At 34.8% G+C, this 14,289-nt stretch overlaps 1 protein-coding gene across 4 annotated transcripts in view; it reads left to right on the top strand.

Moving 5' to 3' along the window:
• Window positions 1-14,289, top strand: part of RAPGEF6 (Rap guanine nucleotide exchange factor 6) — a 279,739-nt gene that overhangs the window by 44,886 nt on the left and 220,564 nt on the right. For all 4 annotated transcript variants that reach the window (XM_037802240.1, XM_037802242.1, XM_037802243.1 and 1 more), the window contains one exon: window positions 4,840-4,923. In XM_037802240.1, coding sequence (XP_037658168.1) covers window positions 4,840-4,923 — 84 coding nt within the window. The remainder of the gene's footprint in view (window positions 1-4,839; window positions 4,924-14,289) is intronic.

Genomic DNA, 14,289 nt, shown 5'->3' with positions numbered 1-14,289 from the left:
GAAAGGATGGTTGTATGAGGCGTGTTAATTTCCCCTTTTTCTCACAGCTCTGCTTTCCTAGCTCCGGGACACTTAGCTGCAGGTGTGCGAAAGGCTGTTGTCCACACCCAATTTTGTGGTGTGTGTGCGTGTTGCTGGAAGTACTTCCCATCGCACTGGGTTTTTTGGCACTACTCTGGGCTTTGACTCCATTGCGAGGCAGGAGCATTCCCATTGTGCTAGGAAGATGGCTGTAAAGGTCGTGGTTTTTTTTCCCTTTTTGGCTAACCTCTGCCGTCCTCGCGCTGAGACAGTTAGCAGCGAGTGCGTGAAAGGCTATCATCCACGCCAGATATTGAGGCGTACCCAGAGGTTGTGGGGACACCGTTCCTGCCGTGCTTCACTGTGCGGTTCTTGCTGCTGTATCCACAGCCGCTTTTGGGGTTTTTTTTTTGTTTTTTTTTTTTTTAAAAACTAGTCTGTCTCCAAACACCAACCCACGGTTTCCCCACCTTGCAGTGTTGCTGCCAGACATTCAGCAGGCTTACTCACTTGTTTCAGAACGCAGACTCCCAGTTTCACCAAGTGCCCGGTCCCTGTGGATTTAGCAGACCTTGTCCAGCCTGGTGCATCACTGGAACTGGTGTTCTGGGTCACTTTCTAGCTTTTATCTAGTATTTTTCATGGAAGTGTTTTTTTCCCTGTCTCTCCTAACCACCGTCTTCTGGAAGTCTCTACCACACATTTCTTTACTAATGCAATCACAAGTATATTTTTTACTATTTTAGGTTTTTCTTTACTCGTATGACAGTGACCTCTTTTCTTATATATATTCAAATGATATATAGGGATGCTGTTGAGTTTCATATATTTCATTACCTGTTCATTGCATTTATCATCATTTCTAAAATATTTACTAACTTGACATAGACTTTAATAGCTGTAAAGGATTCATTTGTTGATCCACTCATTTATTACTAATTGTCTGCTGTGTATCATGCTGACCATGGGTATGGAAAACAGAAACAGTATTTGCCTTTATTGAGTTTATAATTTAGTAAAGAAGAAAAAATTAAAATAGGGACAGAATTTTCTCTCGGAAAAGCATAGAGTAGCATGACAAATACTAGGGTATTTAAGGAGGTCTGTAGGTTCAAATCATTTTTCTCCAAAGAGTAATTAAGAATGTGTGGACAATGTGAAAATTATATTAAGAAAACAATTTTATTCAGTAACTTCAAAAAATGTAATAGCTAGTAATCAGTTTAACAAAAGCTTAAGACTTAACACCGAAAACTATAAAACATTCCTGAGAGAAATGAAAGATCTGCATAAATCGGGACACATTCCATGCTCATGGATTGGAAGACTTGTACTCCCCAAATTGATCTATATATTCAATTCAATCCTTATAAAAATCTCAGCAGGCTATTTTGAAATTATTTACACGTTGATCTTAAAATTCCTATGCAAAGGCATAGGGCCCAGAATAGCCAAAACAATATTGGAAAAGAACAAAGTTGAAAGACTTAAACTTTCTAATTTCAGTACTTAGGATAAAAGTACAGTAATAAGTGTAATACTGTCATAGAGATAAACATAGATCAGTAGAATAGAATTGAGAGTCCAGAAGTAAACTCTTACATTTATGAACTTTTTTTTCTGATGAAAGTGTTAAAACATTTAGATGGAAAAAGCGTAGTCTTTTCAGCAACTGGTGTTGGGTTAATTGGATATCCACATGCAAAAAGTGAATTTACATGTTTACCTCACATATACAAAAATTAATGAAATATCACTTATGCATTATAATTACTATAATCAAAAGTCAGACTATAAGTGTTCATAAAAATATGGAGAAACTAGAACCCTCTTACATTGCTGGTGTGAATGTAAAATTGCATAGGCGGCACTTTCAGAAAGAATTTGGCCATTTCTTAAAAAGTTAAACATAATTTTACCATATATCCCGGCAGTTCCTCTGTTAGGTATTTACACAAGAGAAATGAAAATATGTATGCCTACAAAGACTTGTATACAAATAGTCATAGCAGCAGTATTCATAATAGCCTAAAACTGGAAATAATCAAAATGTCGAACTGGTGAATGGATAAATAAAATGTGGTTTGCCCATGTAAGAGAATTATTATTCAACAATAATACAGTTCAGTCTCAGTAAAGAGATTTGATTTATCTATTCTAATCTACATATTGAATGAATTAAAGCATTAAATATAGTGGATTAAGATATCTGAGAGAGAGATTAGGTTAGATTATATACTAATATTTAACAAGATCCTGGCTTTCCATTGGAGACTTAACTGAAATAAAATATTCTGGTGGACTTAAGTCATCTGGTATTCTTTTATTTACCCCTCAAACACATATAAATGAAAGATTGGTTAGGCATTTTTATATCTGGGGGTGACTCTTAGACTTAATTATAAGTAGGTTTAGCTTTTCCTTTGCAAGGGTAAGTTTCATAAGGGCAAGCCCCAAGATCAAGAGCTTGACTTACTAAGTTGGAATTCCCTAATGCTTGCAGGAATATTAGGGAATATTATTAAACTTCCCAGGTAAGGAAGTTTAATATTGCCACATTTTCCCCCATCCCCTCAAGGGGACTTTGCAAACACTTTTTTATTTTCTGCCCAGAGTACAGAAAAACAAGATCTCATTTCCCATTCTAGGTTCCATGAGATCATGTGGTTTAAATAAACTGACCATACAGGTTGTATTAGAAAGTATGCTACAGAGAATATAAATTTTGTACCAAATAAACATCTCTCAAATAACAGTCAGAACTCAGGAATAGATGTGTTTGCTGTCACAGCTTGTAATCTATGAACCTTTACAACAAGCTTCATTGAGCACTCCATCCTCCTGCATTGTCCAGTCTTTTAAGGGATCTTTTTGTGGTAATGGAAATGTTCTAAAACTGGATGTGATTACAATTTTTACAGTTTTGTAAATTTCATTAAAAATTATTGAATTTATACTTAAAATGGATAAAATTTATGGCATTTAACTTACACTTTAATAAAGCTGTTTGCAAAATATTAAGATTAGCACAGATCTATATCTGGTTAATCATAAAACAATTTTTAAAAAAAGAATGTGTGGTAGTTAACCAGGTAAAGAGTTTAAGTGAAGAGGGATTGGTAGAGATAGAAAAAAAGGTGTGTATAGTTGCCCTCAGAGGGGAGCATGATAGAAAACTTGGAAATAAGCCAGTATGTCCAAGTGCCATGAGTGAAGAAGAGGGGGGCATCAAATGAAGGTTCTGGAGAGGCAGGTGGAGGCAATGTTGAAAGTTTTTGGTCTTTATCTTAGGGGTAGTGTGACTCTGAAGGAGTAGGATCTGTTAAAATTAAGTTTGCTTCCCTTTTCTGGGCTAGATTATTTTTAGATTCATTTGTTTGCAAAGAAATAAAGATAGCATGGTCCCATGTTTAAGCGTCTCACTTTCCTTTTATTTACCTTTCAGATGCCTTGTCAAGCAATACTCTGAGGCTAGAATTCTTTCCTAAACTGTATCTGATTCCTGAGCTAGCATGGCTCTTGGTGGTTGGAATGAACTTAAGGATTTTTCTTACATTTACAGTAGAATCTGAGGACAACTTTGTGACTGCTTAAGCAAAGTGGCATAAAAATTTGTAGGCTGCTGGTGGCATCCAATCCTAATTTTCTTCTGTCGTGTTTTTGGGCGAATGTATCCTTTATTGATTTTATTCCTTACTGATTTTATTTGAAAGAAGAACCTTAAGTAGGGAATTTGCAGCCATTTGCATCTTCCTTTAGTGAATGTTGGAAGGGATATCAAGAACTTTAAAGTACGTACTGGAAAGTTGACAATTTTTCCTTCTCATGACAAGCAATAGTTAGCCCAGAAAGCTTATTCTGGGTGCCATATGGAATGGTTTGAAGAGTGGTCCTAGATTTCTCGATGGAGAATTATACTATTCATTGAGAGTAGAGAACACTAGAAAAGACCCAAGCTTGAAGGAAATAATAATGAGTTAGATTTTGAATGTATTGAGTGAGTTATTTTTGAGATATACAAGTTGACACATGAAGTAGACAGCTTGATAGATATACAGTTCAATCTCAGTAAAGAGATTTGATTTATGTATTCTAATCTACATATTGAATGAATTAAAGCATTAAATATAGTGGATAAAGATATCTGAGAGAGAGATTAGATTAGATTATAAACTAATATTTAACAAGATCCTGGCTTTCCATTGGAGACTTAACTGAAATAAAATATTCTGGTGGATTTAAGTCATCTGGTATTCTTTTATTTACCCCTCAAACACATATAAATGAAAGATTGGTTAGGCATTTTTATATATGTCAGAATAAAATTGAAAAGGAATAAATAGGGCATACCATGATCCAGGTTACAGTTGAAAATGAAGATACAGAATTGATAAACTTGTTGAATCCTGAATATTCTTTAATATTGTCTTTATTTAATACATGAAGTTGTCAGGAATACTATTTTTAAATATGCAGATATATATATATATTAAAGTATTTAAGTGAATTTTCATCAGATATGATAGGGCCAGTATCCAAAAATGATGAATGTGAAGTTAATTATATAATCAATAAGGTAGAGCTAATAAACATATACTTCTGAAGTTTATATCTTAAGATAATGACTCTACTTTTCCCCCAAGTGAACATGATCTGTATAAAAATTTTAGGCAACAGGTAAAAATTCTCAAGCAGTATTAACTTAATTTTTAAATGACCTACAATATTATCAGATTATTTTTTCATATTACGTATTTTCTTTTAAGTCCATATATGTGTGAACATGTGTATTTATTTATCCATTTACTTATTTAACAGTTCAGAAACCATTGCCAGATGTTGGTATATTCTGCTTTCTGGATCTGTGCTTATGAAAGACTCCATGGTCTTGCCTCCCTGCAGGTACGTTTACATTTGCTATATAGTATAGTTCATATGGCTGATAAAATTAACATTACAGCTACTTATTTCTTGCAGTAAACTATTTTATGCAGTTTTTTTTTTTCTCCCAGTAAGTGATACATTATATAAATATCATTGTTGGTAACATGGGAAGTACTTGGCAGGAATTAACTAATATTTCATATTTCTGAAGGTATAATCTTGAAATTTATAACATGACAATTTCTTACCCCTATTTGATTCTTATTTTGTGTGTGTGTGAGATTTAATCTCTGATATAGCTGATGGTTTTTTTTATTCATTCCTATTATTAGTCATCATAATTGTTAGAACTATTAGGTATAAGACGAAAGCGATTGTTGGAAGGGTGCACAAACATGATATTTTTGGAGGATATGGTCTTTTAGCAATTTCTAAGATTCTTGGGCCTTAAGTTGTGATTTGGTGACATAAAATGTAGTTTTTTCAGTAACTTTTCATAATGTTGTGAAGAGATTTCTAATCTTTTAAAGTAAGACTTCCAGTTGCAGCTAAGTTACTTTAGTGGAATAACTATTAAATTTAAGTGTCAGGGTACGGTGTACTCCAATGGTGCTATATATATCTCAGTTTAATGCCATTTTAAAAGTCATGTCTTGAGTTCTGAAACTTCACATCGTTGCCCTTTGGTCAAATGAAATCTGTGGTTTTTGACAAGTAAAATAAAGCGTATAAAGTAGTTCTTGCTTTTTTAGGCCTTTTGACTATTATTCCTTTCCCCATCTTTGTGAAACTCAATTAATTTGTAATGAATTAGCCACTGAGACAGACTAAATTGGGTTGACATTGACTACAATTATGTTTTAGGATTATTTATGTATTTCTTTTGAATATTTCTCACTCTCTCCTGCTGTTACAATGGTCAAGAATTTGCAGTAATTACTTTTTGTAGCCATTAATCAGCCACAGTAATTCATCATTAAGCTTGTGATCAAGACTGTGAAGTATAACTTTTTAAATAGTTGTAGTAATGTATGAGATTAAAACAACAAAAGTCATGCTATGTATTAAATGTAATCATCATGAACGTCACAGGAAACATGATTATAGAAGTTTATTTAATCTTTATTTAATGGAAAATTGGGTGATTGGGTATTTGTATTTTTTGTTTGAAAGATACTTGTAATAGGTTGTTTTAGGGTGATTGTTAAGATTAAATAAGTCGATACAAATGCCTAGAATAATGCTTAGCATATATTAAGTACCAGATTATTGGTTTCTTTTATTATTATTATAGCAAAATAATTTCAGTGGGAACGGATCTTATGATACCAACAGAATGTGATCATCTAGTACAGGAGAAGGGAATGATGGTAAACTATTCTAGTTTATAGAAATGTAGCCAATTTCTCTATATTTTATGATATTTGTTATTTCCTGTATCAGTTAGGGGCTAGTCAGGAGACAGAAATCATGCTGTAATTTGAGCAGGGATAGTTTAATTTGAAGAAGTATTAACTATTTCAAGGGATTAGCTACTAAGAACGGATAAAGGAGAACTCTAAGGAATACCCCCAGACTGAGGGAAAGTACCCAAGGAAGGAACAAACTTGAAAGAGGAGCCCCATCTCCAAGACTGGAATTCCCATATTGTTGGAGGTGTTTAGTTGCATCCCAATAGATAGTGAAGTTCACTGGGTTGTCCCGGGCCAGCTCTGGTCCACAATTAGCCTGTAAATGCTTGCGGGAAGGGAACTGCTGGCTAAGACTGGCAAGCAGGGAACCATTTGCCAGGATGAAGGTGGGCTGAGGCTTGTTGGCAGGGACAAGAAATCCCCTGCCAGGGAGCAAAAAGGCTTTCCTACTGCAGTGTCCTTCTAGCACTCTCTACTGATAAAGCTTTTACATTGTGCTGGTTGGCAAAGGATAACGTTTACAGAATCCAGCCACTTTTTCACAAAGTGGGGCAATGAAGGATAGATTTGAAGCTGAAAGCCAATACGTTGGGACCTGAGAGATACAATAAATAACTGGCACAGCCTACTCCCTTGGATCCTGAGCTTCCCATATGCATGCTGCTAAATACATTAGAACTTCCATCTACCAATTAAATAACTTTTTTCCACCTGACATGGCATGGCTATCCTTCATACAAGTGAAGTTCTTAAACTGTCCCCAAAATACAGAGATGCAGAGTTCCAACAGTTATTGTATCACAGGCTCTATTAATTTCTCCTTAAATTCCCTTATGCTGCCTGTGTATATCCTGTTAACTAAAGACTAAATTGTAGAGTCCACCTCAGACAACTTGTATATAAAATGAAAATGGGAAGGAGAGGGAAGAAAATGGTTTACATACACAAGTATACACATATATACATTAAGCCAAGAGAAAAATATGAAAAGCTATTGTCCTTGTTACTGTAATTGGTCACAAGGCTGTAATTGATAGTTCTGGCTTTCTCTTTTCACTACCCATTCAGTACTTTTCCTGCCCACAGGCAGAACTTCCACTATTCTGGGTTCTTTACCTGACAGTAAACCTTCATTTCTAAAGGGTTTGAGTCTGTAATGGGCCACCCATTTTTTGGTTGCTGTCGTTTTCTGTTAACTTTTACTAGTGGGCATGGAAGTACAACCCAAGAAAGTACTACCCAAGAAAATCCACTGGGCCCCAGACAGAGTCCTCTTGGTTCCCATTAAACAGTAACCTGATTTCCCCTTGGTAATTGGAATCAGTCTCTCCAGCCAGAAGAATTAACTCCTTTTCCTCTCTGTTGGTTCAATGGCATAGTGAGTCCAAAACAGCAAGTTGATAGTCTTTAATTCATTGGAACTATTGTTGTCTCTCCTGTTAGCAACAGTCCTCTTTTGGGCACTAAGACCTTCAAAGTTCAAAGGAGAGCTCAGAGTGTTGGGAGGAAAGCAAAAATTCTGCTAATGGGTTATTAGATTTTATGGTGAGAAGGGCCGCTTTGACTTCTGAATCTTGAGTACAGGACTCATGTATTGTGGCTATTGAGTCAGAAGGAAACCATTGCTGCACCTCTGTAACTGTAAAATGATTTCCTAGATCAAAAACAAGTCAGTCTAAGCAACCAAAAGAATCAAGTATTTAGGAATAAACTTAACCAAGGACACAAAAGACCTTTACATAGAAAACTATAAGAAACTGCTAAAAGAAATTGAACAAGACCTGAAAAAATGGAAGAACATGCCATGTTCATGGATTGGAAGACTAAATATAGTTAAGATGGCAATTTTACCTAAACTGATTTACAGATTCAATGCAATACCAATTCAAATCCCAACAACTTACTTTACAGAAATAGAAAAACCAATAACTAAATTAATTTGGAAGGGTAAGGTGCCCCGAATAGCCAAAAATGTCTTGAGAAAGAGGAAAGAAGTGGGAGGTCTCACACTACCTGACTTTGAAGCATATTACAAAGCTACAGTGCTCAAAACAGCATGGTACTGGCATAAGGACAGATATACTGATCAATGGAATCGAATTGAGTGTTCAGAAGTAGACCCTTACATCTATGGACAACTGATCTTTGATAAGGCAGTGAAGCCGAAGCAACTGGGAAAGAGCAGCCTGTTCAATAAATGGTGTTTGGAAAACTGGATATCCATTTCCAAAAGAATGAAAGAGGATGTCCATCTCACACCTTATACCAAAATTAACTCAAAGTGGATCAAAGACCTAAACATTAGCACCGAGACAATAAAACTCTTAGAAGAAAATGTAGGGCAATATCTTAAAGATCTTGTGAAAGGAGATGGTTTCTTAGACCTCACACCCAAGGCACGAGCAACCAAAGAACAGATAGACAAATGGGATCTCCTCAAAATTAAACACTTTTGTACATCAAAGGACTTTGTCAGAAAAGTAAAAAGGCAACCTACACAATGGGAGATGATATTTGGAAACCGCATATCAGATAAGGGTTTAATATCCCGAATATATAAAGGAATCCTGCATCTCAATAACAGAAAGACGAACAATCCAATTAAAAAATGGGCAACTTCACGTTTAAGGTTTCAGATCCACTTGAAATTATTTTATGTGTACTGTTTCATTTTTATTCCATATAGAAATGAGAATTACTATTAAGACAATTCTTCCCTATAAAATATGCACATAAACATTTGATATTTTCTTTCTCTGTTCAATAATTTACATTTACGAAAATAAATCTTGTACATTTTTGGTACCTATTTTTTCCAGTCTTATTTGATTATTTAAGATATCTATTGTGTTAACAACAACATACGAGCTTTCCCTTCAGTCATTGTGTTTCAACAGATCTAATAAGTATTTTCTGTACCTTTATCTGAGTGCATGTTAAAAAAGTCTTGCTCAGAACCAAGACCTGGACACCTCTTGCCAGATTATCCTTCCAAGCTTAATTCTATTCATGAATAAAGCTCTAGAGATGCACCTTTAAAAGCAGCTACAAATCTACCTATTGATAACATCTTTTTTTTTCTAGCTCATCTGTACCAAATGTTAAATCCGAAAAATTTTCCCTAGAATCCAGTGTGTTCTGACTACTTCATTCCACTGACACTTAAGAAGTACAGATGCCTTTTAATACTTTGTAACTTGGGGACAATTGAAATAAAAAATGTTAGACCTTGTGTACTTAAAAAAAAAAAAAAAAAAATGGGCAAAAGACATGAACAGACATTTTTCTGAAGAGGAAATACAAATGGCTCAAAAGCATATGAAAAAATGCTCAACTTCACTGGCTATTAAGGAAATGCAAATCAAAACCACAATGAGATATCATCTCACACCTACCAGAATGGCCATTATCCAAAAAACAGAAAATGACAAGTGCTGGAGAGGATGTGGAGAAAGAGGCACACTTATTCATTGTTGGTGGGAATGTAGAATGGTGCAACCACTCTGGAAGACAGTGTGGCGGTTCCTCAGGAAGCTAAATATAGATTTGCCATATGACCCAGCTATTCCATTGCTGGGTATATACTCAGAGGAACTGAAACTTAAGACACAAACAGACATTTGTAAACCAATGTTTATTGCAGCATTATTCACAATTGCCAAGAGATGGAAACAGCCCAGATGTCCATCAAAGGACGAGTGGATAAACAAACTGTGGTATATACACATGATGGAATATTATGCAGCTGTAAGACACAACAAAGACATGGATCATGTAATAATGTGGATGAACCTTGAGGACATTATGTTGAGTGAAGTTAGCCAGAAAGAAAAGGACAGATTCTGTATGGTCTCACTAATATGAACAGGCATTAATGAACAAACTTTGGGAGTTAAAAGCTGACAACACAGGCGACCAGGAGATAGAAAGAGGGCAGAGATCAGCCATTTGATGCTGAAGGACTACAGAATGTTTAGGATTGATTGCATAGATCCAGAAATAGATAGCATAATACTGTGTGATGGTAGTACGGTATTGTAAGTACACTGAACAAAGATGTCTGTGAGTAAAGCTGAAAGAGGTGGGATAGGAGAATGTATGACAGCAGAGGTAAAGATAGATGATAAAGACTGGGACTGTATAATGTGGCAAAAACTGGAGTGGCCAATGACTGTTACTAAATATACAAATACAAAAATGTTTTTGCATGTGGGAAAGCAAATGAATGTCAACCATGTAGAAATTTGAAAAAGGGATGGTATTCAGGAAAAAACATAATCAAAGCAAACTGGAGTCTATGGTCAACAGTAACATTGTAATATACCTCCATTAAATGTAACAAAGGCAATATGCCAATGCTAAATGTATATGAGAGGGGGATATAGGGGAGTAATATGGGATTCTTGGTAGCGGTGTTATTTGCTGACCTTAGCAGTATATTATATTGTATGACATGTTATTTTTTTTTTTTTTATCATTTTTTCTTATTGCTAAAAAAAAAAAAAACAAAAAAAAAAAAAGTCAGTCTAGGGTGCCAAACTGTAGAAATGTATTTTGTGAGCCCATAGATATTGGTGCTGGCAGAAACATTACAGGCTGGGAAGGCAAATTCATATCCAGAATGTGTGTCCCAATGAGGACAAATGTCTGCCTCCTCCATGATGGAAGAGGTCCGTTATAATGAACCTGCCTCCAGATAGTTGACTGGTCCCCCGAGGAATGGTGCCATGTCAGGGACTCGTTGGTCTCTATTGTTGGCAGATTAGATGTTTAGCAGTAGTGTTAACTGTTGAGCCCTTGTATAGCCCATGTTTAAAATAGGTCCCAAGGTTCATGTGGCATGCCAAGGATATTTTCTAGTGGAGGCAGTTCTGGAAATGAGCTCTACAGATACGTAGGATTAGCCAGGCAAAGAAGGAGGGAACAGGCATTTAAGGGAGAAAATCTCAAGCACTAAGGCATTTGATGGAATGATTTAGAAAATGTTTGTTGTGTGTCTGCCATGTGTCAGGTACTCTGCGGGTCTTGGAGTTGGAAAAGGTGATAGTTAAATAGCATTGTCCATCTTCTAAAAGAGAAAATAACTTTAAAATTTTTGACCAAGTAATAAATTCACACCTTTCAAAATAAAAATACAGCAAGTTGTGTTTTAAAAAATATTATCCCCACTTTTATTTTCATCCATATCATTCAATCATCTGCATAGATAACCAACCAGTTTATTAATATCTTGCATATCTTTCCAGTGTTTTTTTTAATACATATGCAAACAAAAACAGATACCTAGTCTTAATTTTCCCATTTCTGACCTGAACAGGAACACTGACTATCCTCTGTGCTCTGTGGTTTTAACTTTCTTTTATTGTAAAAAAGTTTTCTTACTTCCCCCCAAAGATCACCATTTTCCTGGATTTTTATCACTTGTGCATGTGTGTAGAGTTTTAACCCCTGGATATCCATATCTAAACCCTGTAGTTTGGTTTCACTTACTTTTGAACTTAGTATGAATGAAATCTTACATAACGTTGTGTAATACAATCATAAAAGTGTATTCTTTTGTGTGTATAGCTTATGAGATTCATCCATGGTATTTCATTTAGTTATGTCAGTTCATTCTCATTGCTGTAGTATTTCATTGTTTGCATAGTTGAGAGCTATTATAAGTAAAACAGCTGTGAACATTCTCGTACATTAGATACATATGTGCATGCATTTCTGTTGGCTATACCTGGAAGAGAATTGCTGGCACATAGGGTGTGCCTTTATTAAGTTTTGATTGCAAGTCATATTTCAGAGTGGGTATACCAGTTGACACTTCATCAATGTGTGGGAGTTCCCATTGTTCCACATCCTGACCAATACTTAGTATTGTCAGTCTTTTTATTTTTAATTTTTTTGTCTGTTTAATTTCAATCATACTGGTGAGTTTGTAGTGATACCGCATGAGTTTTAATTTGCATTTTACTGGTTGCTTTTTATAAAGCACTTCTTCAGGTCTCTTGCCCATTTTTCTATTATGTTGTCTTTTTGTTATTGTGATATAGAAATTCTTTGTATATTCTGAATAAGAATTCTTGCTTGATTATTTTTGTTGCAAATATGTTTTCTTCATTCTGTGGCTTGTGTTATTCACTCTCTTTGTTTTTATGTCTTTGGATGAGGACAAGTTCTTAATTCTAATGTAGAGGAATTCCTCAGTCATTTCCTTTATGTCTTCTTTACCTAAGAAATAATTCTGTACCCTGAGATTATGAAATTATTTTCCTTTAATTCTTTCAAGAACCATTCTTATTTTCTTTTTCCCTTTAGATCTGCAGCCTACCTGGAATAAATTTTGGGGTATGATCTAGGGTTCCTTCTCTAATATGGTGCCACCTTTTCCACAAATCAAAGAAACACATATTTTTGTGCCTGTTTCTGGGCTCTTACTTCAACCCATTGCATTTTCTGTCCATCCCTGCTTGAATATTATACTGTCCTAGTTACTGTAGCTTTATAATGATTGTTGATGTTTAATAGAAAAAGTTCTGTCACTCTATTTGTTCCTGATGATCTTGGTTATTCTTCGTCCTTTTCGTCTCCTTGTAAATTTTAGAATCACTTCGTCAAGTTTGGTTTAAAAAACAGAATAAACAGAAACCTATTTAGATCTTAATTGGGATTTTTTTTCAGTATCTTTTTAAAAATTAAGGTATAATTTATATACCATGAAAAACAAATACTTTGAGTGATGTCTTAATAAATGTATATACTGTGTAATCAACACCTCAGAAGATGTAGAAAATTTCCATGATCCTTGAAAATTCTCTTTTGCCATTTTCCAATTTTTTCACCCCTTTGCCAATTTATTTTGCTCTGTAATACCATAGGTTAGTATTGTCTGTTCTTGAGTTTCATAGAAATGAAATCACACAGTAAGTACTCTTGTGTCTGACTTCTTTCACTTGACATAATTTTTTTGAGGTTCATCCATGTTATATGTATCACTAGTTTGTTTTTATTGTATGGATATATCACTATTGATCTGTTCACCTGTTGATGGATGTATTTTTTTCCCTTTCTTGACTTTTATAATTACTGGGTCTTAGAGTTGGTGTATGTTTTAAGTTTATAAGAAACTGCCAAATGGTGTTTCATACTGGTTGTACCATTTTAGACTCCCACCAGTAATGTGTTAAGAGTACTAGTTTATAGTTCTGCATGCTTACCAACATGTAGTGTTGTCAGTCTTAAGTTTAGCTATTCTAGTTAGTGTGAAGTAGTTTTAATTTTCATTTTCCTGATGAGTGATGATGTTGAGCACTTTTCTTTGGGCATATTGGCCATTGCTTCCTCTATTTTCTTTTGTGAAGTATTTGTTTCCCTTGTCTGCTTTTAAGTAGGGTTGTTTGTTTTTTCGTTATTGCTTTTTAGCAGTCTTTAGTATGTTGGGTAAATGTATTGCAAACATTTTATCCATTTATTTGATTTGCCTTTTTCATTTTGTTAATTCTTTCCTTTTTTTAACAGCTTTAATGAAGTATAATTGACATACATTAAACTGCACATATTTAGAGTATACAATTTGATAAGTTTTGGTTTATGTATACATCCATAAAACCTTCACAACCACAAAGATAATGAACATATCCATCACCCCTGAGAATTTCCTCATGGCCCTTTGTAAGCATTCCTCTTATCCTTCCTGCTCCCTTCCTTGGTCCCCAGGCAACCACTGATATTTTTGTCACTGTGGATTACTTTACATTTTCTGGAATTTTTATATAAATGGAGGTATATAATATGTGCCCTGTTTTTTATCTGACTTCTTTGACTCAATAAAAATATTTCGAGGGTCATCCATGTTGTTAGGTATGTCAATAGTTTCTTCTTTTTTATTGCAATGTCCTTTTGTATGGTTATACTACAATTTGTGTAGCATTCAGCTGCTGGTATTCATTTGGGAGGTTTCCAGTCTTTGACTACTTTTAAT

The sequence above is a fragment of the Choloepus didactylus genome, chromosome 13 (genome assembly GCF_015220235.1).
Source record: "Choloepus didactylus isolate mChoDid1 chromosome 13, mChoDid1.pri, whole genome shotgun sequence".
Classification (NCBI taxonomy): domain Eukaryota; kingdom Metazoa; phylum Chordata; class Mammalia; order Pilosa; family Megalonychidae; genus Choloepus; species Choloepus didactylus.
Note: the sequence above shows the minus strand (reverse complement) of the source record. Positions and strands in the feature narration are given on the sequence as shown.